This window comes from Falco peregrinus, chromosome 4 (genome assembly GCF_023634155.1).
Source record: "Falco peregrinus isolate bFalPer1 chromosome 4, bFalPer1.pri, whole genome shotgun sequence".
NCBI lineage: Eukaryota > Metazoa > Chordata > Aves > Falconiformes > Falconidae > Falco > Falco peregrinus.
This window is the reverse complement of record NC_073724.1, coordinates 52,240,492-52,266,489: the sequence shown is the minus strand read 5'-3', so window position 1 is coordinate 52,266,489 and position 25,998 is coordinate 52,240,492. Positions and strand designations below refer to the sequence as shown.

The 25,998-nt window shown below is 41.5% G+C and overlaps 1 protein-coding gene across 1 annotated transcript in view; it reads left to right on the top strand.

The window, feature by feature from the left end:
• LOC101913911 (ALF transcription elongation factor 3) overlaps positions 1 to 25,998 on the top strand; it is a 43,954-nt gene that overhangs the window by 6,021 nt on the left and 11,935 nt on the right. The window contains exons 2-6 of the mRNA XM_027785055.2: positions 2,004 to 3,053; positions 5,583 to 5,707; positions 9,079 to 9,280; positions 11,801 to 11,928; positions 24,614 to 24,677. Coding sequence (XP_027640856.2) covers positions 2,004 to 3,053; positions 5,583 to 5,707; positions 9,079 to 9,280; positions 11,801 to 11,928; positions 24,614 to 24,677 — 1,569 coding nt within the window. The remainder of the gene's footprint in view (positions 1 to 2,003; positions 3,054 to 5,582; positions 5,708 to 9,078; positions 9,281 to 11,800; positions 11,929 to 24,613; positions 24,678 to 25,998) is intronic.

Genomic DNA, 25,998 nt, shown 5'->3' with positions numbered 1-25,998 from the left:
AAGTGCATATAAGCCCATGTTTCTGAGAGCTGAGGCTTTAAGAAAAAATAGCGAGTATTCTAAAACTCCTGACAAAATTAGTAAAGCTGGCAACATTGTTGATCCTTTTTATTAGACTCCATAGCTGGCTTATAGGTTGGTGGGACTGTAGATATTCTGCCTAAATAGCAGACATACCACTCTAAAGTACCACATTGCCAAGTTATGACACTGTAGCAGTTAATCACTGATTTCTGATGGTTTACTGTGATCCGTTGAAAGCCGTATTTTGTGAACCACTGTTTTTAAGAATTACAAGGTACATAAACAGAATGGAATGTAACAGGGAAGCTGGAAGTTTTTTTGAACTTTTACACTGCCCTCATTCTGACCTATACTTATGGGCAGAGGTATATTTTTCCCCATATGCTTCTGATGTATGTCCTTTTCTTAAATACACCTGAACGGTGGAAGGACTTCCATGTATAGTGAGCCTTTTATTAAATACCCAGTACATTTGGTATGTACACAATGAATGGCACTAAACAAATCTGTCTGTATTTTCAGCAGTAATAAAAAAAAAAATGTTGTGTATTTCAGGTAAAGAGTTAAGAGCTGTAAAAATACATCTTCATCGAGAGAAACACTGCCCATCCATTTTCAAGATTTACAGCTCAGGAAAGAAATTCCTCATGTAAGATATCAGGGAGTATGAGTAAGAAAAAATAAACTTAAAACAATCCAGCAAACTTCCAATAGGTATCGGCTAGCTTGATAATTAGTAATTTAGATACTTGCAAGAAGAAGTGTTTGTATCATACAAATTCCAATGTCTAACTTTGTTTATTTTAGGAGCCTTTGTCCCATGTAGAGTGAACACAACCCCCAGTGTGTAATTCTGGAGACACCTTTGGCTATGCAGGAAACCTCTGTTGTCCTCAGACACCTACTTTAAATAAGGATTTAAGAGACTCTTTGAAGTTAGAGACTGTGGATATTCTCTCTTGAGCAAACACCCTTCCAGAGCATTGATGGTCTTCATGTTAGACTCATGACACACTTTTTGATTATGCATATACAGTAGCCTAGTGGATCAAATTTTGGTTCCAGTTAAGGAATTTAGGACACCTTTCACATTAGATGCTGTGGGGTTAGGTTATGGCTGGCCATCTACTCCATCATTTATTTCTTTTGGGGTTTTTTGCCTTTCCTCTTCATTTTGTTACATTCAAATTACTGATTGCAAGAAGCACTAAAAAACACTTGCACATTGTTCTGAAATAACATTGTCTGAGCTGTGTTTACATTTGAAATCCTGATTATCCCACTTCTTCACTGTCCAAACACTATTATGTTTTAGATGCTTTCTTATAACTTTATTGTTACACAGAAAAACTAACAGCCACACAATACTCACAAAATGAGCACTTGACAATACCACGGCACAAATGTTTGTGGGATCTCACAGGATTATAACATCAATACCAGACAGATTACATGAGCCACCTAGTTAGGCCTCCAGCTCCCCGCTACATGCCTCTTTGTATGCTTTTTTAATGCTTTTTGTATTTATTGCGATGGCACAAGACACAAGATATGTATCCCTAGCTTTCCTATTAGCTACCCTCCCTTAAACTCAGCCCTATCCCTGCCTCATTTTCCTCCCTTCCTATCACCATTATATTTTCTTTTGTTTAGAAACTTGGGAGCATTTCCCAGCTAAAGCCATTGCCAGTAGCGCTGTGTGAATCATCCTCAGAAATGATGAAACATGGAAGCCATTCCTCCTTCCCAAACTCATTCTGAAACCAAAAATAATCCCTGCTTGCATGGCATGTCACCTGTGTTCCATCCCATCGCCCAGGGCCAGTGCCAGGGGCTTGCCGCAGTTAGGGGCAGCTCTAACCAGAGGAAAATCTCTGCGGTACCAGGAGGGACCCAGCATTCTGGTGTCCCTGAGGGAGCCCTGGGTGAGGGCAGTACGGTCTCAGCACTAAGATTGTTGCCATCTGTTTCCCTTTCAGCCTGAGCCACCCTCATCCAACAAGTGGCAGCTGGACAAGTGGTTGAATAAAGTCACCCCGCACAAAGCACCCATCCTGACCCACCATGATGGCCCGGCGCTGGAGGCTCATCCCTACTATGGCCGTGTGAAGGCAGAGCGGCAGGAAAGCGAGAAGACCCTGGCCACCGGCCCAGCCGAGCACCGCAGTGGGGAGAGCCGCGTTGCCACTGCCGCCACCACCGTCGGGGACGGACCACGGCCCAGGACCGCCAACAAAGCACCAGGCAGCAAGGGCAGCCGGCAAAAGTCACCCCCCGCCGCCGACGGCGGGCCTCCAAGGCGGGCAGCAGGGAAGAAAGTGCCGCGGCGGGCCGAGAGGGCCTCTGCCGGGGACAGCGCCCACTGCCCCAGCACAGAGGAGCCCCCTGGGAGCCACAGCTTTCCAGAAGGCACTGCTGGCGAGGCACCAAGGGCCCGGCCCGGCGGCAGCAGCAGTGGCAGCGGTGGCTGCAGAGCAGGACATCGCCGGGAGCCCCGCTCAGCCACAGCCGGCGAGAAGCGTCGGGCCCGGGGGCCGAGCAAAACGGCACCCAAATCAAAAGAGTTCATCGAGACTGAGTCTTCGTCCTCATCATCCTCCTCCGACTCGGGCTCTGAGTCCGAGCGGGAGGAGCGCCCGCTGCCAAAGGTGCCGGCGGTGGCCGGGTCCGAGCCGCGTGCCAAGGATGCGGGGACTGGCACCGCCAACAAACCCCACGGCGGCTGCAGTGCCTTTGGCTCCATTAATGCCAGGACTAGTAGTGAAATAGCAAAGGAGCTGGAGGAACAGTTTTACACCCTAGTTCCTTTCGGTAGGAATGAGCTCCTGTCTCCTCTGAAAGACAGTGATGAGGTAAAATCGCTGTGGGTCAACATTGACTTGGCTCTTTTGTCCAGGATTCCAGAGCGTTTGCCCGAAGAGCCGCTGGCCATGAGCGCCGGAGCAAACCAAGCGGCCAGCCTCCCGCAGGGTAGTAGTGCTGACCCCCCAGCAGAGAAGGGTTTACCGAAATCTAGAAGGAAACGCAAGGTGAGCTTTGGGGGGACTGATCGGGGTGGGTACAGGGGCCTCCAGCAAGTGGGAGGCAAGCACCACTTGCACCCTCATCCAGTGCTCAATGGCTGTGTCTTCTCCAGGCTGGCACTTCAGAGCTGGGATTTGTCCCCACTCACCATGTAGGAATTGGCCAAGCCCCAGGGAGATGCCATCCCAGGAGGTGATGAAACAGGTTGTGAGGGATCACAGCCCCTTGGAGACAGCATTTGCTGCTGGCACACAACTTTCCATGCCTTAGTGAAGGCACTGCCTTTTTAGTAGGATAGTTTTCTCTTCTGAGGATTCTTTCATTTGGAGCATTTGGAGGTGATGCTTAAGCTGGCAAAAGGACGACTATCAGCTATCTTGTCACAGTCTGCACAGTATCACTGCATGTGTAGAAAAAGAAGAGGCAGAATGGTTTTTTTGCCTGAGATTGTTGACAAAAGGCAAGCCCTTCAGTCCCAGCAGGGAGGCCAGGTTTTGTGCGTGATGTGTTCACAGAGACCTGCAACCTGCCTTCCTCTGCAACCTGCCTCTCTCACACTCTTGTGGCTCCCTTTTACCTCAGGGCTCTCAGACAGGTGTAGAAGTGCTAGTGTAGTCCATTAGCTGCCCCCTCCCCAGCAGCACTGTCACAGCAGCCAGGTGGGCACTGCCCTCTAGTCACATGCACCCCTCTGCCCTGCCTCTCCCACACACTTTCTGAGCCACCAGTGGTGCCGAGGAGAAATCCCCCTACACCCCATGGCCATAGATGTCCACCGAGGATGCTTTCTTTTTGTACCTATCTGACCCCAAAAGTCACTCCAAACTGGAATCGCCATCTACCCAACTTCTGGACAGTTTTACTTTGCAGTCATCGATCGCCCTCAGAGCTACTGTATGTGTGCAGATTGATCTGTATACTTTTGAGGACTGTTTTCTAAAGCAGTCTTTCCCTTTTTTTTATCTTTTTTTTTTTTTTTCAGATTCTTTTTTAATATCTGGAAGGTGGCAACCCTGTTCTGGTCACTGGTGGAGCCATAACAGAGAGCTCTGATAAACTCTGAGATATGTTTGTCTGCATTTTCTTTAGGAAGTAGTGTGGAAGTAACTGCACAGTACAAAATGATGGGCAGCAGGTCAAGAAATAGTGGCAGAAGCAAAATATATATGTTTTTAGGCCACAGGAGATGCCAATGTGACAGTGCCAGGCTGCGCACCCAGAAGGAAACAGGAGGAAACAACAGAAGAGCAAAATAAACAGCCATCCTAGAAATGCTTAATCCCACTTCCTGTGGCACATTATCTTTTATTCTTCTGTCTTAAAGCACTGCTGTTGCTGGTGGTTTTAGTGATATAACAAATACAAGGCATTCCTGGAGTACCATATTGCCCCTCAGCCTGGAATAAGACCCTCAATGGGATAGCTACTATGCAAGCTCACAATACATGATCCCCCTTCCCAAAAGACACTATGAATAAGACTAATAAGAATGAATTATCGGGCATAACAGCAAAATTTGAAAGTGGTCATTATCACTTGCACCTCTGTCGTGATCGCAAGAAGATGGACAAGTAGAGACAGAGGACGGTGGTTGAGCCCTGAGGTGTGAGATCTTCACTCCTGTGGAGTGTAAGCTACAATGTTAACCCAATAGCAGCAGCCGCAGTGGCAATGGATAACACAGAATATGTTGTTGCCATGCAGCGAGGCAGTAAATCCAGCAGAATCAACAGATCACAAGTAAAACTCAGCCAGCACTGGAAACTGAAGAAGCATTAGAAGTGGGAAAGGATGTGGACTTTGCAGGAGGTTGGAAAAGCAGAGCCTTTGGGAGCCGATGATAGAACCTAAGAAACATAACATGAGATTAAATACTGGTTGGAAACATTGGCTACGTTCACACTAGTAGGCCAGATAGGGCCAGGCTGCAGTCCCAAGAAGTGGCACAGTCACCTGCTTTAACTGTTAACATGCTTGCTAATGCGGGTTTGGTCAGCACCAACTTCTGTTCTTCCAGTGTCTGGCCCTCACTCAGGACCAGACTAAGGTCCCTTCCCAAAAGGCAATCTGAATGTAGCATATACCCCGGTTTGAAGGAGGAGCAAGATGAGTGCATGGGTGTGAGCTGTGCGATGCCCGTTGGCCTCAGGACCAGTTGCTGATCTGTTGTATTTACTAGCATAAGCATAGTCACCGAACAGAGCAAGAGAGGCAAAAGAGGTATGAGGCTGAGGACTAGACAAGAGAAAAGTCACAGGAAATGGGCAAAGAGGGCAATATAAAGAAAGAATATCCCAAAGTGCAAGTGCGGAAGTGGTGGAAACAATTCAATTTTTATATTCTACTCCTTTGTTTACACCCTGCCTCTTTAGATTATTTTTTTTTTAAGGCATGGACCAGTCATCTCTGATCTGTGTTACGCATATGCTCAAAGAAAGTGTCATCGTTAATACCAAATGCCAGAAAATGCCAAGTAGTTTTGGATCTGTAGTAAATCCACAACCTAGCATATTATTATTTTTCTCTACATTCAGTGTGAGAATGAGGAAGAGTGCAGAGACATCAAGAAGACTCACTTAGAGCGAGAGAGTTCTTCACGATTAGCTGCCTCTGCTCAAAGCATCACAGCAGCAAATCACTGCAATATGAACGAAAATAGGTAAGCATTTTCCTTCTTATTTACCACTGAGTCATACAACTAGCTGCAGTTTAATGCTGTGTGTTATTTTTCCTTTAATAGAATTTATTTTTTAATTAACACATTTTATGTTGAAAAACTGCCCACTGCATTCTCCTTTCTTCTGGTTTAATGAACAAGTTAGCAGCTGCTGACACATTCATATACTTGCATTTTTGTCCTATGGCATAAAGAATTTGTGAGTTCAAGTCTGAGGCTCATGGAATAAGTAATTATAGTTAGACCAGTGCGATTGTCCAAGACATATTCCCAAACATTGTGTTGTAGGTACCAATTCGCATAGGCAGCCATCTTCTAGCCTTTTCTTTTCTTACAGTGTTATGAGTTTCAAACTTAAAGTTTGGCTGTATAAATACAATTATCTATAAACTCTATGGACAAGATTGAAAAAAATATTCATAATAATGCCTGCAATACTCAGTTCCAGAATATATTTGAGATCCAATATTTTTGAGATGACAAGCAATCTATTCTGTGTAATTAATAAGTATTTTAGGACAAAGAACTCAGACTTTAAAAACAATATAATTTTCAAAGTATGTGGGGCATGAAACAAATGTTGAGTATTTCACATTTGCTGGCATGGCTTATGCACACAGACCCCTATCAATGTCAGATCAATCACAGAGACTTTCTGGAGGCTTCCAGCAGTCAAACTTTGACACACATCTCTTCAGAGTTCAGACGCATGCTGCTTAGTACATGCTGGTCATCAGTATTTAAAAAAAATATCATTTTCTGTTAGTATCAGGGTATCTCTTGGGGTAAAACTGCTAAAATTAGAAAATATTTGTATTTATTCTAGCGGTCTTTTCTATTGTACACATCACTGATGAGTTTGAGCAATTCTTGTCATTAATGCTGGAAAAAATCATGGAGAAAACGAATATATATAGTGCTTATTCAAAAGTATGCATTCAATTTCTTTGTCCTGACATGTCACATATGTTTCATAAAGTGAAAACAATACACAGAACAGTTTGTTTTATTGTGGGTGATTGCATGCAGGCATGCCATTCCCGTTACCACAGTGTCATATGTTTTACATCGCATTCATTTTCAGAGAATAGCATGGCTGTCATAGCTTGCTGTGTCACAGGGTTAATTCTGTTCTTCCTGGAAGCACAACAATAATTTGTGTTTTACTTGACATTAAATTCAGTACTCCTGGTAGCAACTGTACAATAAAGAAACAAAGAAGAAGGTCTTAAATGTGTATTTGCCTCCTAATTCTTCCCTAGTTTGCCCTGCTTCCCAGATGTGTCTGTGGTTTATGCTACTATGGTAGGACATGATATCGAATGCTAATATTCTCACAGCTAAGGATGGGCTACTGAGGCTGTAGCTAAACCAGCGGTCAGATATCAGGACCTCCTGTTCATCTTGCAATCAGTAGCTGCTGATGCTGGCACAGCCCCCCTCTAGTTATGCCATTGTAGCTGCCTGTGAGGGTCTTCTGTAAATTCACGCAAGAAACTTGTCTGAAACCTGAAACCAGAACTCTTTCTTTTCCTTTTTTTTTCTTTTTTTTTTTTTTTTTTTGGATCGAGTTATTATTATTCAGCTCCCAGCAGAGCCACACAGACAGTTTTGTCAGCATAGCCGAGGGCTGGTAGCAGCGAGAGGAGCAAAAATACATTCAGACATGAGCATTTTCTATTGTGTAATTACAGTCTGAGGTGCAGACTAAGCAAGGCCCTGTTTGACAAGAAAGGCTGCAGCGTCAGGCAGAGATAACCCAAATATCTTGCACCTATGCTGAATGCCACAATCTGCCCGGTCCAAGCGGATGACAGCTCACTGCAGGTTGTTCTGCGTGGGTTCTCAGTGTAAAGAGACTGTGCTGGGTCCGACACAATGTGCCAAAGGCCGTGTAGAAAGTCTACAGCACAACTAGAAATTGCAGCTACTCCTCAGAAGCTCTGGGTCAAAGTTTAGAGGCTTGAGTACACTTCCAAAGAGCTCTGGCTTCTCTTGGATGCTTTAAGCCTGCACTTTGACAGTGATGTATAAACGTGACTACCCAAGGCATGGGTTTATGTTTGAAAAGAGGAAACGAAATTACAGCATCAGCCTGCACATTCAAAATAGTGCTAAAGATCTCATTTTTCTTAGGGGGAGAAGAAGGGCACAGTTGTCCTTGATTCTTGCTTTCGTAAACAGCATTGGTCATTAAAGCGAAACAGTTCACTTCGTGTTTTAAAGGTACTACACTGTGGGAAACAGCAAAGGTTCTGAATTACGTTTCATGGCTTCTTTCACAGCTAGTTTTTAAAGACTTGCCAGATAAATGGACAAATGTATGATAAGAGCACATTTAATTAGCTCTGTTCCCTGAAATTATGTGCAAAAATAAAGTATAGTTTGCACCATATTCTTTTTTGTGATTCCATTAAGTGTATACTGTCTGATACAGTAACTATAAAGAAGTGAGAATTGTCTATAAAAAGTAATAGGCTGAATAAAGGGGAATGTGACAGGGCAAGGTATTGTGTTAAAACAGTCTGTCTGACCTTAATCACAGTTTTAGTCTTAATGCAAACTGTCTCCTTAAAAAAACTTTTATTTTGTATGTGTTGCTTTAAGATTTTCAGCTAAATGTTTTCTTCAAATTAGTGCATCTGAAGTTTATTTCTGGGCATATTTTTACAGTCTGTCTGACTTCTCTTCATCCAAACCTTCTCCCAAATAAATGAAAGCTGAAAATACTCTCAGTGTTACAGCTTTCTTCTTTAGAAGATGAAGCAGCTCATATTTCTCTGTGTGTAGCTACTGTTCGCCTATGTTTCCTTTTGTCTGCACTACCAGCCTATCTTTCTTTGTCTTCAAAATCTGTATTAGATTAGTATAAACAGTGCTACCAAAGGCTGGACATTGAGCGCAAAGGCAAGCTAGTCATCTTTAAACACATTTCCTGTTTTAGTTCACATATGGTTTTATTGCCATGGCTTATAAATTGTCACCTCTAATGGTGAAATAGGGCTCCATAACCTGAACTTACACTTACACAGAGCCTAATCTTCGTCTCCGGCTATCCCTTAAGAAATGGTGAGCAAGTGGCCATTTATCTCTGGGGTTTTTTTTTTTCAAGTACTCTGATACAGACTTTATATTAACTCCAGAATTACAATTTGCCTTGAAGGGAAAGAGAAGAAACATGATACAAATTTGTAAATGAACTCTTGGTCCCAATACTGTAAGCTTGTTTCCAGATACCAATAGACTTCATCTTGCCAGCAGGTTTTAAATTCAAAGTTTTGGTAATATATAAAACATTTACCTTTCTCAAAGCCAGCTTTGTGACACTCCATTACTGTAATTTCCATTTCCAGCTTGGCAATACCAATAAATAAAAATGAGAAAATGCTTCGGTCACCCATCTCTCCTCTCTCTGATGCATCAAAACACAAATACTCCAACGATGATTTAACTTCCTCTAGCAGACCTAACGGCAGCAGTCTATTACCTTCCATCTCCTCCACCAAAAAACATAAGGGTGAAATCCAGTCGCAGCCACATTCCGGAGACTTCAATGTAAGTTTATGCTCTTGTTCACAATATAAAACCTAGGTGTATATTTTTCACTTTGTATTGCAGTCTGTGATAGTTTTGCAGAATGTTATGCAAAAAAAAATATTGGAATAATGTTGTACTGTAAGTTCAGTATTTCTGGTCTGGAGTGTAGCAAGGCACAGAAGAAAGGAAGGAGGGCAAGCTGTAAAACGAGCAAATAACAAAGGCCACATAAGCAAAAGGTAAAAGCTAATGGCCCAAAATGAATGGCTTTAGGCCTCCAGAGTATTACTTGGTCGTGATGCCAGTCCCCTGCGTCCAAAAGTGCGGTGCATAAGGCATCTATTGTATAAGGCCTCTACTCAGCCACTGCCTAACCATGAATGTGCCTGCAGGCAAGTTCTTCTACATGTCTTAAACCAGCTTTCTCAGGCACTCCTACTTTATCTTGACACCAGTGAACAGCTTAGCGCCAGCCCCACAACCCAGCTCCATCAGAGCTCAGGTATTCAGATACTTATCAGAGAGCCTTGCTCACACGAAATGTGCCCACATCACTTTTCCAGATAAAGCCATATTACTACACTATGTGGTAGCTGCCACCTTCAGCGCACAGAGAGACAGGAGTAGGTGCTGTCCCCGTTTATGCATCAGTTCTGTGGTTAGGATGCTGGAGTAAAGAGCCTGTTAGCTCTTCTGAGGGAATTCACGTCTTTCACCTCCCCTACCCTCCAGCCTACAGGATACTGCTGGTAGAAGATCAAGAGCAGAATATTGCCATGTCCTCCTCTTGAAGCTGTTCTGCTTTGTGTGAAATACCTAGAAGCAATTTGGGTACCATCATATTGGTGTTCACTGATGGAGCATGTAGTCAAGCTGTTAGGGCACTGCTGCTGCTAGAAAGCCCCATGCCTCTCTACTTGCTACACAAGGCATTTATATATTTTATCCTGTATCTATTTGTTGTATTTGTTATTTGATACATAAGAAGCTTCAAAAGCCCAAATATTAGTGCCTAAGTAACTTGCAGGAAAACAAACTACCTGAGCTGTAGCAGTGGTCTCTTCCTACCACTTTTCCTGTGGGCATAACTGGCCCCACAGTAGATGTTAAGTATATATGTATATACTTAAATATACTTAAATATAAATATAAATACTTTTTTTGAGAGTGGAAGGGGAAGTAGTAACTATAAACTTAATTTTGGACACTTTTTAAAAAACAAGTTACAAATTGTGTGTTTCAAGAATATCTCACAGTTGCTTTTGGTAAACTGAAATAAAATTAATTACATTAAAATATTCCAATAAAAAGGCATTTTAACATACCATAGTCATTAATCTACTTTTCATGGATTAAATGTAAATTTTTAAACATTTTAACTCCTAAAATATAAGCTTAGAGGTTTATAACCCATTCAGAATTATAATGATATGGCTCTTCACTGGGTATCTTGAAAACAATTTAAATTCCTTCACACGCAAATGTGCTGGAAATCAAAAGTAAAAGGTGATTGCTTTATGACCCACACCCTTAGTAAATGTGTTTCACTGAGATTTTCTGCATAGCCTAGCAATGTACCATTTGGTCAACATTTTAACAACCTTTGCAATAAAATTCTTATGTATCTAGTTATTCATCTGAAACCTTTAGCCTGCTGAACTGATCTGGATGTGCATATAGAAGATGAGAGCTCATGAACTATAAATGTTAGTTAGCTTTGGTTTATCCCGTCTTATCCCATCTAGCACCTAACTGGCACGCCCAAGTAGTCCTTCGATGGTCTTTCAGACACCTCAAGCCAGAGAGTGGCTTTTATCCGTTTGACCTTTTTGTCCATCCTGACGAAGACAGAACAGTCTTTTCTGTCAGTGGTTATCAAACAAAACCAACCTGGGGCCCTCTGCTTTGCACCAGTGCATAGTCGCCCACACAGCAGGTCACTTGGTAGAATGAAGGGCTCATGAGGCTGCCTGAAGAACAGGGCTGCAGCGGAGGGAATGCATGAGACCCTGCCAAAAGGCATGTGCGCCCACTGTGGCACAGAGCAGTGATCTTTCAAGCTGATCAGAGACCCAGAGCAGAAACCTGGACCTTGGGCTACAAATTCATACCACGCAGGCACATCAGCAGTGCAGCGTGAAACAAGTCAAACAAGTGAGCCTTGCTCTCCTGAGGCAAAGTGCAATGCTAGTTTGAAAGCTGAAGATAAGAGATATAACTTCTTAATGACCACAACAGACCTATTCTTTAATAATTTCACTTACTGTGTTTCAGGGTGTTTTGATAGTTACTAACAGTTCAGCTCAATTTCTTCTGTAAATCATTGAAACTTGAGCCCTTTACAAAGTGCTCTGAGCAGTCAGTATCTCTGAATTTGTGGCTACCAGTGACAGGACAGTTGTACATACTCCCTGCTGAAATAGTAGGAAAACTAACTGCCAATTTACAACACAATGCAAAGACACTCTATTGTTTATTAATTGATTTTTTGAAGTTAGTAGCCATTCCTCAATGTCTTCTCTGCTGTTTGTTGTCTAGAAAGCAATTCACGTCAATTCAGAAAATGTTCTTCTCTGCAATAAGCCACAGTCCCAAACAGAGCCTTGGTCACCTCTGTCCAGCACGCCCAGGGACTGCAGAAGGACAAAGCTTATCTTTGATGATATGTAAGTACAGATGATTTTAAAATAAAGAAAACAATGCTATTTTCCACATTTAAAGAGAGAAAAATACAATTTATCCAACAGGAACAGAGACATGTCCAGAGGTATTCTAGTAATACTGTACATTGAGAAATGAATGAGACATAGTATATAAACTCTAATTTTTCATCATAAATTAAGCCTTTTAACATAGAATTATTTAGGTTGGGAAAGTCTTTTGAGATCATCAAGGCCAACTATTAACCCAGCACTGCAAAGCCCACCACTAAACCATGTCCCTAAGCATCACATGCATGCATTTTTCAAAGACCTCCAGGGACCATGGTTACACCACCTCCCTGGGCAGCCTGTTCCAATGCTCGTCCACCTTTTCAGTGAAGAAATTTTTCTTAATATCCAATCTAAACCACCCATGCGTAACTTGAGGCTGTTTCCTCTTGCCCTGTCTCTTCTTACCTGGGAGAAGAGACCGACCCCCACCTGCCCACAGCCTCCTCTCAGGCAGCTGTAGGGAGCAACTCATCATGGAGCAGCGAGGGCTGGCTGTTCCCTGAAGGCTGGGGAGCCAGGAGCCCAGGGGCAGAATGCAGCTGGCAGGGCCAGGGCTGTGCCAGCCAGGGGTCCAGTCCCACAGCGCTCAAGCAAGGTGAGCAGGGCAGGCCCACGAGTGGAGGCAGGTTCAATCGAGAGCCCAGATCCTCAGGCAAGTCTGTGGTGATGAGGCAGGTCCAAGGTCAGGCCAGGAATTCAGGTCGGGATCGGGTCCATGAGGGTCAGACAGAGCCCAGGGACTGCCAGGCATGCACAGTGACAAGGCAGGTCTGAGGTCCCACCAGGACAACAGTCCCCAGGTCACGATCCATATCAATGGGGGCCATGGCCAGGCAGAAGCACAGCTGTGAAAGGGCTGGAGACACGTACACTTACAATGAGTTGGGCAGGGAGTGAAAGCCCAGACCTGAGCTTAAATGGATTTCTTTAGGCCGTGGGCAGAGGGAGGAGGCCCCACATGGGGCAGGTCAGGGCCATTAAGGCTTTATCAGTATCCTCGAGGCTCTGGCATTAATTATGCACACATCAGGCTATTAATAGATACAGAACAATAGCAAGACAGGGTGAGAGGGACACCCTTCTTGCGCACCCTTTGGAGCAAGGCGGGAGGACCTATGGTTGCTACTGCTGCTCAGAAAAAGGTAACACAGAGGCAGGGTGAGTAGGAAGCAGCACTGGTTAGCATGAGTACCTGGAGGGATACCTGGCCCTCCCCACCTCCACTACATCCTTCAAACATCCCCTGCTCTCCTCCTCTCAAAATAATTTAAGCTTGGAATTGCCTTTCTGTACTTTTTCGTAAATTAAAATTGCTGCTTTGTTTCCCAAGGTCATTTAGGATATGGCATTATTTAGATAGGGTATAAAGGTGAAACTGGAAGTTGAAATCCTAGTATCTAGAAAATCCATATTCTTTTTGAATGGTAATGTTCTGGCCTGAAAATAGTGGGTTTTTTCTGTCTAGCGTAGAAGTTTTGTTCAAGGTATGCCTCAGACTGCCTGGAGCTCTGTAAGCTGTGTGACCTTGACACACCTTTCATACTTCCAGACTCACCCACAACATCTCTAACTCTTTTATACCAAAGAAAACCCTAGGACGACAGCCTTATTTCCTCAGGAACTGCTTTCTACCTTTACTGGGATTTTATAATAATAGTAATAGCAATAATAATAATAATGTTTCCTCACACTACCTGGTCTGAGGGACAACTAGGGGGACAGCAGCTTCCTAGAAATAGTAGGTTTCCTACTATAAGGTATAAATAATTCCCATAGACTTTAAAAGGATGTAACTGTTTTGTACGTCAAGCAAAGAAGGCTGGTGAGATTAATTTCTGTGTGTATTCATGGAAGTCATAAGGAGATATAAGTTGAATAAATGTAATCAATTTTTCTACCCCTTTTGGAGAAAACTCTCCCCTCTGTATACAGTCTTATTTTCCCTCTTTTCCCACCTCTCTCTCTGTTTTTAACTCTTCTAGGACATTAATTCAACGATCTCCACTGAGGAAATTTGAAACTGTTTAGAAGTACTACCTAACTCTTCATATCTCTTAAAATACTTTATCATCTATAATTTACTTGCAACTGTTCAATTTTTCTGCTGTTTAAACATGTACATAGAAGGCAGAAAGGTATCAGTGTGCCTGATAAAAGTCAAAATGGTAGGGCATGCTCATCTGTTTGGATTAGAAAAAAAACACAATCAGAAACAGCTGCAACAGAACTATTATATCTTCATCTGATTTGCCCTCAAGATGCTGACAAAAAACAGGGGGACTGGTTTGTTTCGTTTTTCCCCTAGAATACTGTCATAGGAAAACTGCTTTTTTCACCATCTCTATCATCTAAGAGGCTTTTATCACTTGCTTTCTCCATTAGTGATAAATGTGATTTCTCTGGCAGGCATCTTCAATAAAACTGTTTCACCTTTTCGGAGAGAGATACAATTAAACTGTTTGTGTATAGTGCCTTCCATGTAGAATGTCCCCAAGCAACTTGTGGCCCATTAAAAAAAAGCAATCTAAAAAGCCAAATAAGATAAAACACAGAATCAAATATGTCTTAATTTGCCCTTAAAAACCAGAAATGGTTAAATGCCTGTTGTGCTAACTAGAGGAGGGAGATTTTCATGTACAGCTGTCATCCACAACTTGTATCTAGGAAACACCACCAGAATACCAGCTATATTAGACCTTGATTCTGAAATTACTGTGCAAAGAAGTCACTGAAATGTAGCAGATTAGACCGGCTGCAAATGTTAAATGTCAACAAAGTTGACTCACTTGTTAGAAGGATCAGATTAAACATGGCAGCCAGTGTCTTTCAAATTCATATAGTACCACAGCAGAGGATTTGAAGAAATGCAAAACAGTAGGTCTAAAATTATGTAGTAATCCTAATGGCAGCTTTTGTCCAAAATAATGCCTATGAAGTATTTCATCTCATAATCCATGAAGTTCTGAATTACTGTAATCCAGCCATGGTTTTAAAGTCTTCATTTTAATCAGACTTTATAGTTTTTAAGAGACTAAATCCCTTATATTTGATTTAAAACAGCAACTAATTTTTTTTACCAATCAGTGTCTCTTTGCTTTATTCTCAATTTATTTTCTCCAGATCATTGACAGCAGCTGTCACTAGCAATAAATTGGAACACAAGTAGGTCAATAAAAAGTGTATCTTGCTTGGCAGAGTGCTGTATACACATACATTGCAATATAAGAGTAAATATAGCTAACAGTCTTCAAAAGGCAGGCAAAATCCTACTTCCTCTGCTTTGCCATTGTTTACTGCCTGCTCTAAATACGCTTCAAGGTACCCAGCGTGCCACATGTATTAAGCGACATCAATGCTGTTGCCAGTGTTAATTCTTAATAAGATGTCCTGCATTTTTGGCCATTTCTGACTCCATGAAGAGAACATTTTCAAGGCAACATAATAATGCTTCAAGCCAAATTCAGTCCTGCTGTAATTTCACTGAATGATAGAATTCCCAATAAATGCATTTAGGAACAAAGTCTGTTGTCCTTGAAGTGATAAGCACAGGCATGCTGTGGGTGCCTGAGGGCACAGTCCCACAGCCTCCTCAAAATGCTGCATGTGTGGCATAAAAAAGAGCAGAGCATACCCAGCTTCTCATTTTCCCTTATGGCTAAATCAGAACATGGTCCCCAGGATTATTTTCTCACTTGCATTGTGGATTACCCTTTCAAATTGGGGGGTCATGTTTCTTCACTTATATTTATTTTCCTTTTTTTCTGGACTTATAGGAGCAAGATAATACAGCTTCTTCAGCTTCTTCAGCTTTTTTCTTTTTAATTCATATTTTGTTGAATGTTTGTTCCACCTTTATGGATTTAGGTGCTACACACACACACCAGCTTTACATTGTCCAAGGCACATATCCTGCTGTGAGACAGCATTCCTGTGTTTGTCAACCAGTAAACCATATACCCAAAAAATATTCAACCTGTAAAGGTGTTAAGCATAGCACTTATAAAGAGCTCAAAAGATAACTTCTTGTCGCATCTCTTTATTTTGGCTTGAACCCCAAGTCTGTCCTTTTCAGTCTCCTCTTCCTTGTTCTTCTGCCTCAGAAAGGAAAGGAAAAGGTGCTCTTGGGTTGTGACTCCTATACATCTGGAAGTCATCTCACTTTGCATTGCTCAAAATGCCTCAAGGACTCCGGTCTTCTGAAGTATGTAGACAGACTTGTGTAGTGCTGAGCACATCCTCAGGAGCACAGTTAAGGAACAGAGCTTGGCTCCTCTTTCTTCGCATCAGCAGTCTAAAAAAATAACTGGTCAGATAGACTAACATCTACTACGCTAAGCTCCTCAGAAATTCATATGCTTACTTTGAACTGCTCCCAGCTTCTTGGCTTTGGGGGATTTCAAGACTTTATATGCCCATCCCATTCTTCCTCTCCTTCCCTTCTTACTTGTGGAACTGAATTCTTTCATGTGTGCGCTGCCCATTAGAAAATAACATTGGAGGTATTAGGCAGAAGACACTACCTCCCATGATTAGATAATGAAGCTGCCTGCTCTCTGCAAGACAACCCACCCCCTTTCTTTTTGGGGACACTTTCTGAGAAGTTCATCTGGTGGGAAATGGATGCCTAATCAGCTTTAGCAGGAGGCTCTCACAGGGTAAAGAATTTATGGCCACTGTTCCCTGCCATCAAAGAAAAGCCATAATTGTGGACCTTTATTGAATTTACAAGCTACATCCATGCCCCTCCTCTGTTCCTATAGGCAAGTGGTCCACCACTGCTTATTATAGGTTTGTATGAATAAACTGGCTTCACTCCCTAAAACAAAGAACACACACTACCTCCTGAGAACAGTCCCTGACCTGTGCTGTCTCCCAGCTGTGCCCAGGCATTGTCTAGGACTGAGCTCAAAACTATGCCAAGGAGAATATTAGCAATTAAACAGCATGGATGATCAAACGACAGAGCTGGTATGCTTACCCTGATTACTTCACTTGCAGACATAGCCAAGGAATGGTTTTATTAGCAGACTCAGATCTGAAATAGCCTCTGATAATTTTGCCACTCAGGAAAGAGGATTTGTTTGCATCAATTGATTTTCACGTGCCTTTTTCTTACTCTGCAGCTTAACTAGAAAATACCTTTAGTCCACAATGGATCATAACAGTGACCGGGACAAGGCTCTTCTAATCAGGCTCAGCAAACTCTCCTCCAGGTCCTGGCAGCAGAGCTGAATCTCTCAGACAGCAGAGTACAGTCTCTCCCACCAGTCTCTCCCAGTCTTTACTCACGTCCATCAAAGCTGGGTGCCAGGTAGTCCCTCCTCCCAGAAACATCTTTCTGCCTTTGTTTTTCAGCTGCCTTTTGAGAATTCAAGGTGTGATTCCATTGTATTTTAAAGCAATATAGAACTGGAGTGCTGTGGCCCTGCCCTCTCTCCCTAGGTCTGACTGTAACGGCTTTCACCCCACCTTTGACATGAATTATTTGATTTCAGAATATCTATTTAACATACATTGAAAGAGAAACAATTGTAGTTTATCTGCAAGGATGTAATATTTTCTCCCTCTGCTCTTAATACAGAAACTCAAGTCAGTATTGTTAATACTGCTTTTATTCCTCTCTCTTCACTTGTACACTTTGCCCTTGTATGTTTTAGTCTAGATTCTGATTTCAAATGGATATGTTTAAGTCATACATCTGGGTCATGCCCAGGAATTTGTAGTAGATTTTGACTCCTCATGGTCTCTTGTATTCCATTACATTGACATGGTTAGTGTGGGGGATTTTGCATTTTTGCCAAAATAGGAACCCCCACTTATTTTATTCTTCTTCATTTCACTTAAATTAGATGCCAGGCTTTAATTCTGTCTGCTATTTTTTGCATCATTAACTCCCTCTCTAGGTATCTGTACTATTCATCTATTCATCTAATCTAAGCTTTTGACCTTGTTATACTAAGCCCAATAAGATAGTAGTTGTGTAGTTGTGTGACTGAGAAAATTTTTCTTACGTTTGGCCTGACTCCAATCAGATCTTTTGTTCATGTCTTTCTGAAATGCCTACAGCTCTATGTAAATGGGTCACAAATACTCTCTCTGCTCTCTTCACTTGTGTGCTCCCCTGCTGAACTTCCCAGACCTGCTGGGTCTGCCACAGTGAGCATGAGACTCCTGTAACTGGCTACTCACCTTGTACAGTGCCATGGGCTCTCCCCCACCCTGTGTGCCACCACGTGTGCCATGCCCCAGACACAGCAGTGCCAGCTCCCATAAAAACAGCATTTATTTTAAGTTGCGGAAAGGGCAGGGGGCCATGATACATCAGGGAAGAACACTATTTTGTACAGTAATACCTGCTCAGCTCTATCCTTTATCCCCAAGATGACCACCCTTATCTATCACCCAACATGTCAGACGTGCTCCTGACACATGTCCCAGTATGAAACGGCAAACAAGCTGGGCTGTACACACCTACCTTTCACTTTACATGGCTTTCTTGCTCTTACAAGATCTTCTTCTCTTCCTGGACTGAAAGTTCAGGGCCTACTAGCACAGCTTCAAAACTGGACGTGGGCTAACCCTGGCTATACCAGTTTCTTCTGATTTGCTCCTAGCTCTGATCAAATTTTAAAAAGTCATATTTTGCTGTTCTACTCCTTTCCAGAACACCCACTTTTTTAGGGTCTAGATTACTAAAGTTGTGAAACTGGTCCTATATTTAGAATTATGATTTAAGCTGCTTTTATTACATGCAATTGTTGTACACTGAGGAAGCACTAGTTTGCTTTTTTATAGCACTTCAACAGCATTATCTCTGAAGGGTATTAAAATATGCACTTGGCTACATTTATGATGTTTAATTGAACTTTTATTAGTTTTTTTTAATGTATCCTCATAAAGCACCATACCACAGTAAGAAATAATGTACAAGCGGTAGATTATGTAAATGAAGCAGAAAATGCTATAGTTTAGTATTTAGTTCATATAAAATATAAAAATTAGATGAAAAATGTGGTTTTGAATGCAGTTATAATTAAAATTGTATATTGGAGTCTAAGCTACACCGTAGTCTGTAAATACCAGCGGCTGCTCTGAGTTCCAAGGAGATTATGTTGCAGTAGATGCTGATAAATTACTGTACAAAGTAAGGCTTTTATTGATCCACTTTGTTTGATTCTCTTCCCTTTTTTTTACTGCATGAGTTTACATTTTTGTAATTATCTGCTAAACTGGAGTAAATTAAATTCAGAGAAGGCAGCAAAAAACAAAGGTGGCAGAGATGCACTGTAATGACATAGAGCTAAACAGGATGACAGAAACATATACACACACAAGCATTTCACCTGGGTAATGGTAATACCACTCTTAGGAGCTCAACAGCCCGGAAATTCTGAAAGGCTGCTTCTGGAAGGGGAGTGATTACAAAGCCCACAGCCATCTCACCTCACGCTGGGATCCCATGCTACATAACAAGCAATGGAAATGCTGTCTTTCCTGCTGGTTTTCGACAAGCTCCCAGAGAAAGTGATGGCAAGGCGACTGAGAGAAATTCTGGACAGTAGCGGATTGTTTGATAAATTTCATCCTGGATTCAACCACAGCCATGCTACTGAGGCTGCCCTTGTCAAAGTCATAAATGGTTTGAATGCCACTGCTGAAAAGGAAGCCTGGCCTTGTTTGTACTATCAGATCTAGCCATAGGGGGGTTATTCTGTAAAAGGCTGGATTCTGTTGCAGTGCCTAGGTGACTGGCTAGCGTTGACTGAGAATGCGTTGAAATGGTTCCAGCAGTACTTGATTGCTTTCCCCAATCTACATAGTAGGGTAAATTCTCGAGAGCAGCCAGTTTCACATAATGACACTTGATCCCAGGGAGAATTCACCAGCGGCCTGACTTAGTTGGCACTGATGCTTTACACTCTTTCTCTTGCCTTTCAGAGAGATATATGACATGCATTAGAGCAGTGTATTAGAGCTCCTTTTTGGCTTTGTCGAAGAGGACTATATTTCTAAAAGTACCAACAATCAGATATTCAGAAACAAAAGACTTCCTTGTGCAGTCAAAATTATTAATAGAGATAAAACACTTGTTTGTACCTGTTAATTTGAAATCAGACTTCTTTTTAATTTTATTTTTTTTAAAGAGGCCCAAATTCTGTTTGTAAATCTGGAGTGACAATACTGACACCAATAGATAGATACAGTTGTAAATAACTTGAGGAGAATCTGACTCAATTGTCCAAAAAACAGAGGTCACTGAATAATATTCCATGGGACATTGGTTTACATTCATGACCAGTAAGCCTAACAAAGAGACTCCAGTGACTCTTCTGCTACTCACATCTACTCCAGTTCGACCAGTAGTCTGGTACCATTTTAATCCTATAGATTGTAACCTATAGAACCTATAGAAAATAGAATTTTTCTCTATTCTTTCTTAGGCTGTAGTGAGGCTGCGACCTGCAAAGGGATTGCAAACCTTAGATCAAAGACCTGAAAAGGGTTTAGCCACAAATCTTTCTGAATGCCATCAGTGGGAAAACAGATTTCCTTCTTCTCAGGATGCCTCTCATCAATATAGTATCTGAAATTTGCATCCAATGAGATCACCTGCAAATTCTCCAGTCTGATATTATCAACAATGTAACAAAACAGGCCAAGCTGTAGAGGAAAATTGGGTGGACCCTTGTGTTTGTAACAGATATAGGTTCTCAGAACTGTAATTTAAGCATCTATAAAATCAGAATTTGATTAACAATCTTGTGTGAACCTCATAGATACAAAATGTGCAGTATGCAAAAGAGCTATCCTGACTAATAATTTATGCATGAGCTTTCTCATGTGTCTTCATATGTCCATGAGCTGAGGTAACCTGTTATCTTCAAGAAGCCTATAGAAGAGGGTTTTTTTACTGTTTCTTCGCTTCATGACATAATAATTTAAACTAGTATACTGGATTTAAAAAGATGAATTATGTTCATGTGCAGAGAGAACCTAAACAAAATTGAATCTGAAGCCTTTCTCATTGAAATCAGAAAATAATTAAATTCAAGCATATCCTAATTTTGTTACTAAAATGATATAAGAAATATATGCAAAGTATGTAAATATACATTAAATCTATAGGACATTTCAGCTTTCCATTTTCACCCAACGTGCCCATTAGTAATCTGAATAGGAAGTTTATTAACATGTAGTGATAAATTGGAGATAATATTTCATTGATGGCATAAAGAGATCAGAATTTGACTTGGTGTGTTTATTAACACTATTGAACAAGGTCTGTTTAAGAAACCAGAAGAAAACATACCCTATCCATTTTTTTCCAATTAATCTTAATTTCTGTTAGGCATGCCATGATTTGTAAATCAATCTTATATTTTTCCTATGGGAATACCTAAAAATTCACATTGAGAATATATATGCTTTGCTTTAAAGTGGCCTTTTAATGGTTTCTTTTTTATATTAGGCTTCCCAAAAAACAATTGGACAATCCAATGACTTCATTTTTTGCATGTTGCATTACGGTTAACCAACCCATAGAGGGGCCCTTAAAACAGGCTTCTCAGTTCAGTAATGCGGATGCCTCTTCCTAATTCCCTTATTGCTAATCATAACTAGGGAGAATAAATCCTGCTACGAGTTGAAAACCATTTTACAATTAAATTATTTATAAGAAGACCATAATTACATGTGTTATCTCACTTCATTTTTACAGTCTCTTACCATGCTTCAGACAAGCAAATTAGACATATAGTTCTGGCTGATATATGGGAGGGAATGTTGCAAAGGACATATTGTAATGACCTGAGTTTGAAAGGATCATGTAAAGGTTCATCACTTCTATCATTTCAGAGAGAGGAGCCATGAGACCACTGTTTTGTTGATTTGCTCTGCTTTGCTTTGCTTTTTGGCACTTCCTAGTAAACCCTCTTACCTAGGTCATTGCACAAGATGAAGAAAGATGGGACCTAACATATTTTAGGAATTCTTTCAGTGGTTCTGAAAACATACTTATTTTTCTATATAAAGCTAACACTGTTTCAATGTCTAATATATCATAATATATAATATAATATAATATATCATAATTGACCAAGACCAAATCCAGATGGTTCATACTACTAAGATAATGTTAGCATCTTGCTGGACACAGGAAGAATTTGCAGCTGCAGTAGATTATGAGATACTGGGACACAAACCTGTCTGCAGTCCCTTTGCTGATCTACTGGATAGAGTGAGCTGGGGAGAGATTCCACTCTGATGAAGAACAGTATTTTAAAGAAAATAGGAGCAAAGGAACTTTGCTTTCTTTTTCTTCATATCAACAAGATTTTTGGGGCAGAGCTCATTCAAAATTATCAAGATTTTGAATACTTCCATCTAGTGATATTTAGCCTTCCTCCTCTTCAAAATAAGGTTGACTAACCTTATGTAATAATTAATAATTACGTAAACCTGATGTAATTAAATGTCCTTGAAACTGTGTGCATGTAAGTAGAAGGAAACAGAGTAACTTGAAACTGTGTGCATGTAAGTAGAAGGAAACAGAGTAAGTAAGCGCACTGCCAAATAGCCTTATGGTATCGAGGAAGTACGTATGGCTCTCCTCTTCTGTCAAGAGGCTCCCCATTGCTCCCACTGATCTCAGTTATGGATCTGAGCATTTTCTTGCTGGTATCAGCAAAATGTTTTTGCTCATCCATCCCACTGATTTCAGGTTTTAGATCTGTATCTTCTCTGACTGACGCAAAACATTTTTTTAAACACATGTGCTGAGAAATCCCAATTTAAAAAAAAAAACCAAACCAATCAACAATTACTTAGGAACATGTACTGGTTTGGGCTGGGATAAAGTTAATTTTCTTCATAACATCTCTTATGGTGCTGTGTTTTGGATCAGTGACCAAAACAGTGTTGATAACAAAATGTTTTAGCTATTGCTGAGGAGTGCTCTCACAGCCTCAGTGCCTTTTCTGTTTCTCACCCCACCAGCGAGCAGGCTGGGGGGCACAAGAAGTTGGGAGGGGACACAGAGCTGACCCCAACTGACCAAAAGGATATCCCATGGCATATGACGTGTTCAGCAATAAAAGGTGGGGGAAGAAGGAGGAAAGGGAACATTCAGAGTGATGGCATTTGTCTGCCCAAGTCACCATTAAGCATGATGAAGCCCTCCTTTATGGGAGATGGCCGAACACCTGCCTGCCGATGGGAAACAGTGACTGAATTCCTTATTCTGCTTTGCTTTACCTATAAGTCTATCTCAAGTTTTCTCGCTTTGACTCTGATTCCCTCCCCTTCTCTCCCACTGGAGGGAAGAGAGTGAGCAGCTGTGTGGGGCTGAGCTGCCTACCAGGTTTAACCTACAACAGATGCTGAGTGGTGATAATACCATGTCATTTACAACACCAAGTGCTTAAAAGCATGCATGATGAAAGCATCAGAAATCTTACTCTGACTACTCAGGAATATCTCATTTTCATTAGATAAGGGCAAAGGGATGACACTCCATCCAACACTAAGAAAACTATTTTGCAAGGCAAAACTTCCTTTTCTGAGATGAGGATATGGCGGTAACCACAGTATAAGCTGAGAAGAACCAGGACATGGTTTTGCTGAGTTAAGAAAGAAGGCGGCCATCTCGCACATATATGAGACTGGAATAATCTGCAGGGTCAGGAAATGTGAAGACTTTTATGAGAGGCAACAATTGAAGATGCAAGGTTGTGGCCTGAAATGACATGGCAAATGGCTGTCCTCCACAGTGACGTGGAAAGGTGCAAAAGCGAGAGGCTGTGGGAAGAGATGAGGAAATTTGCTTCAGCCATGAGGAGTTCACAGAGGTGGTGACCAGACATTACCAAGGAGACATCAGTTTGTATGGAAGTGGATAAGTCTGGATCAGAAACAGACATAATTTCAGCGCAGAGACAGCAGTTGAATTTATGCCCTGCAGTCAGTAGGTCAGGTAGGTTAAGGAAGGGATAGTGTCTCTGAAATCTGTTTGAGGACAAATCAGTGGAGAAATTGGCACGAGCAACACCAGTGGAATTGCAGCAGGCAGCCCAGCACCGAGCCACAGATGAACTCCAGGCAGCAAAAGTAAACAGCACTCTCAGCGTGCTTACAGATAAGAGGGAGAAGGGGGGTGAGATGGTAGTTGTGGAGGCAGGCAGGTTCAATGTGTGTTTTCAAAGTGGAGAGATTAAACACACACTTGGTTTTAGAGGAGGGAGAAGCCAAGGCAAATGACAACATACAGAGAGGAGCAGAAAAAGAAGAAAGCAAGCACTAGGGAGAGGACAAGATGGAATAACTTGTTCTGCTTAACACTTGTATCTGTATTGCAGATCAAAACTGCACTAATTTGGGAAGCAGTTTATATAATCCATAAAAACACATTTTATTAGCTTTTTTTGCTTTGAATCACTGACTTCTAAAGAATGAGAACAGCTATAAATGCTACTGTCTCCACAGGCAGCAATTTGGAAATAGAAGATTCATGGTTACGTGATAAGTGTATTTTCTTCATAAAAAAATGTTTGCAAATCAGGTTTAAAATAAGGGGAAAATAACTTAAAAATATTCTGCACTTCAGAAAATAATAAAATGTCTTCTTATTTTCCCCTGGTAGGCCACGCAATGCAGATTACTTTATGCAGGAAGCTAAACGGAAGAAGCATAAAGCAGATGCAATGGTGAGAACATTTTCTTTCCAGTTATGTTGCTCCAAATTATTTTTGTAATGCAGTTTCTTCATCAGTGCAGTATTGCTGGGGTAATTATAAAATCTATTATAAGGATGGCTAGGCTTGTTAAATTAAGAAATGTTTATATAATCAAATGTTCATAGCCCAATAAACTATGACTTAACAAATAATGACTTACTGAGATAAAGGCCTGGATAAATAAAACTTTCCATTTATTCCTTTGCTTTAATTAGTAACTATAGTAATGGAGGCTGTTTAAGGGATCCACATTCCTATCTTCTCAGTTTAACTAGCTGGCTAGGTCCTATAATTGTGTCACCAAATTTGGTCTGGTGGCTGAAGTATCTGTACTGTTTTTAAAGAGCTTTGGCTCTTCAGTGCCAAAAGAATGCTGGTTGCACGGCAGACATTTCCTAACACAACCAGAAACGCATAAAGATTCTGCAAAATCCTAGAGGAACACCTTGCACACAAAGGACTGTCGCAACAAACAGATTCTTGTCCGTGGCTTTGACCTGTCTAAAAATGTGGCCAGCAAGAAAAAGGGGAATCCAACATTGTATGGAGAATTAAAGAGACGCTTGTCATCCCAAACAAATGGGTGCAACAAATTATGCAGTGCTCCAGAAGAGCTCCGCTTAGCCATCTCTCAGCTTTCTCCAAGGCTACGTTTGTTCAGCTCTATGAATAAGCTAGCACAGCCTTAAAAACATTAGGCCTCTGGGATGGCAGACGCGATAAATGGAATGGGACCCTGCATCAATATGGCTATCCTGCAGGTGGGAGTAGCTGCAGTCCTGCCTTGCTCTGTCCGACACACTTCGTTGTCAGAGCAGCAGGAAATAAGAAAGGTAGCTCAGAGCCTCTGTTTCTTCACCTCTTTCTCTCAGCTGTGCAGAATGTAAAAAGGCCAAGGAAGCAGAAGCAGGCCCTTAATTTAGGACACTAACACCGAGTTTTACACTCTACCTGAGTTTATTAGCGCAAATTTCCATGGTTTATTCAGTTCCATATTACTCTAAAGTGAGTCTTAAATCAGAAAATATTGCAGAGCAGTATAAATGGTGCATTTTAGTGTGTTGCTTTAAACAGAATGGAAAAGATCACTTAATATGCAAAGGAAATTCTTAGCCTGAAATGTTTTTATGGTAGACTCCCAAGAAACAGGAGGTGCAAGCATTATTCTCTGCTGTGCCGCAAGTTTCCTGCATGAAAGTCTCTTAGGCACAGTTTAAATAGCCTCCCATCAGTACTAGGTGATTGAAATATTCTTCGCATTCTGCTTCCCTGCACAGTGGACCAGCACCTT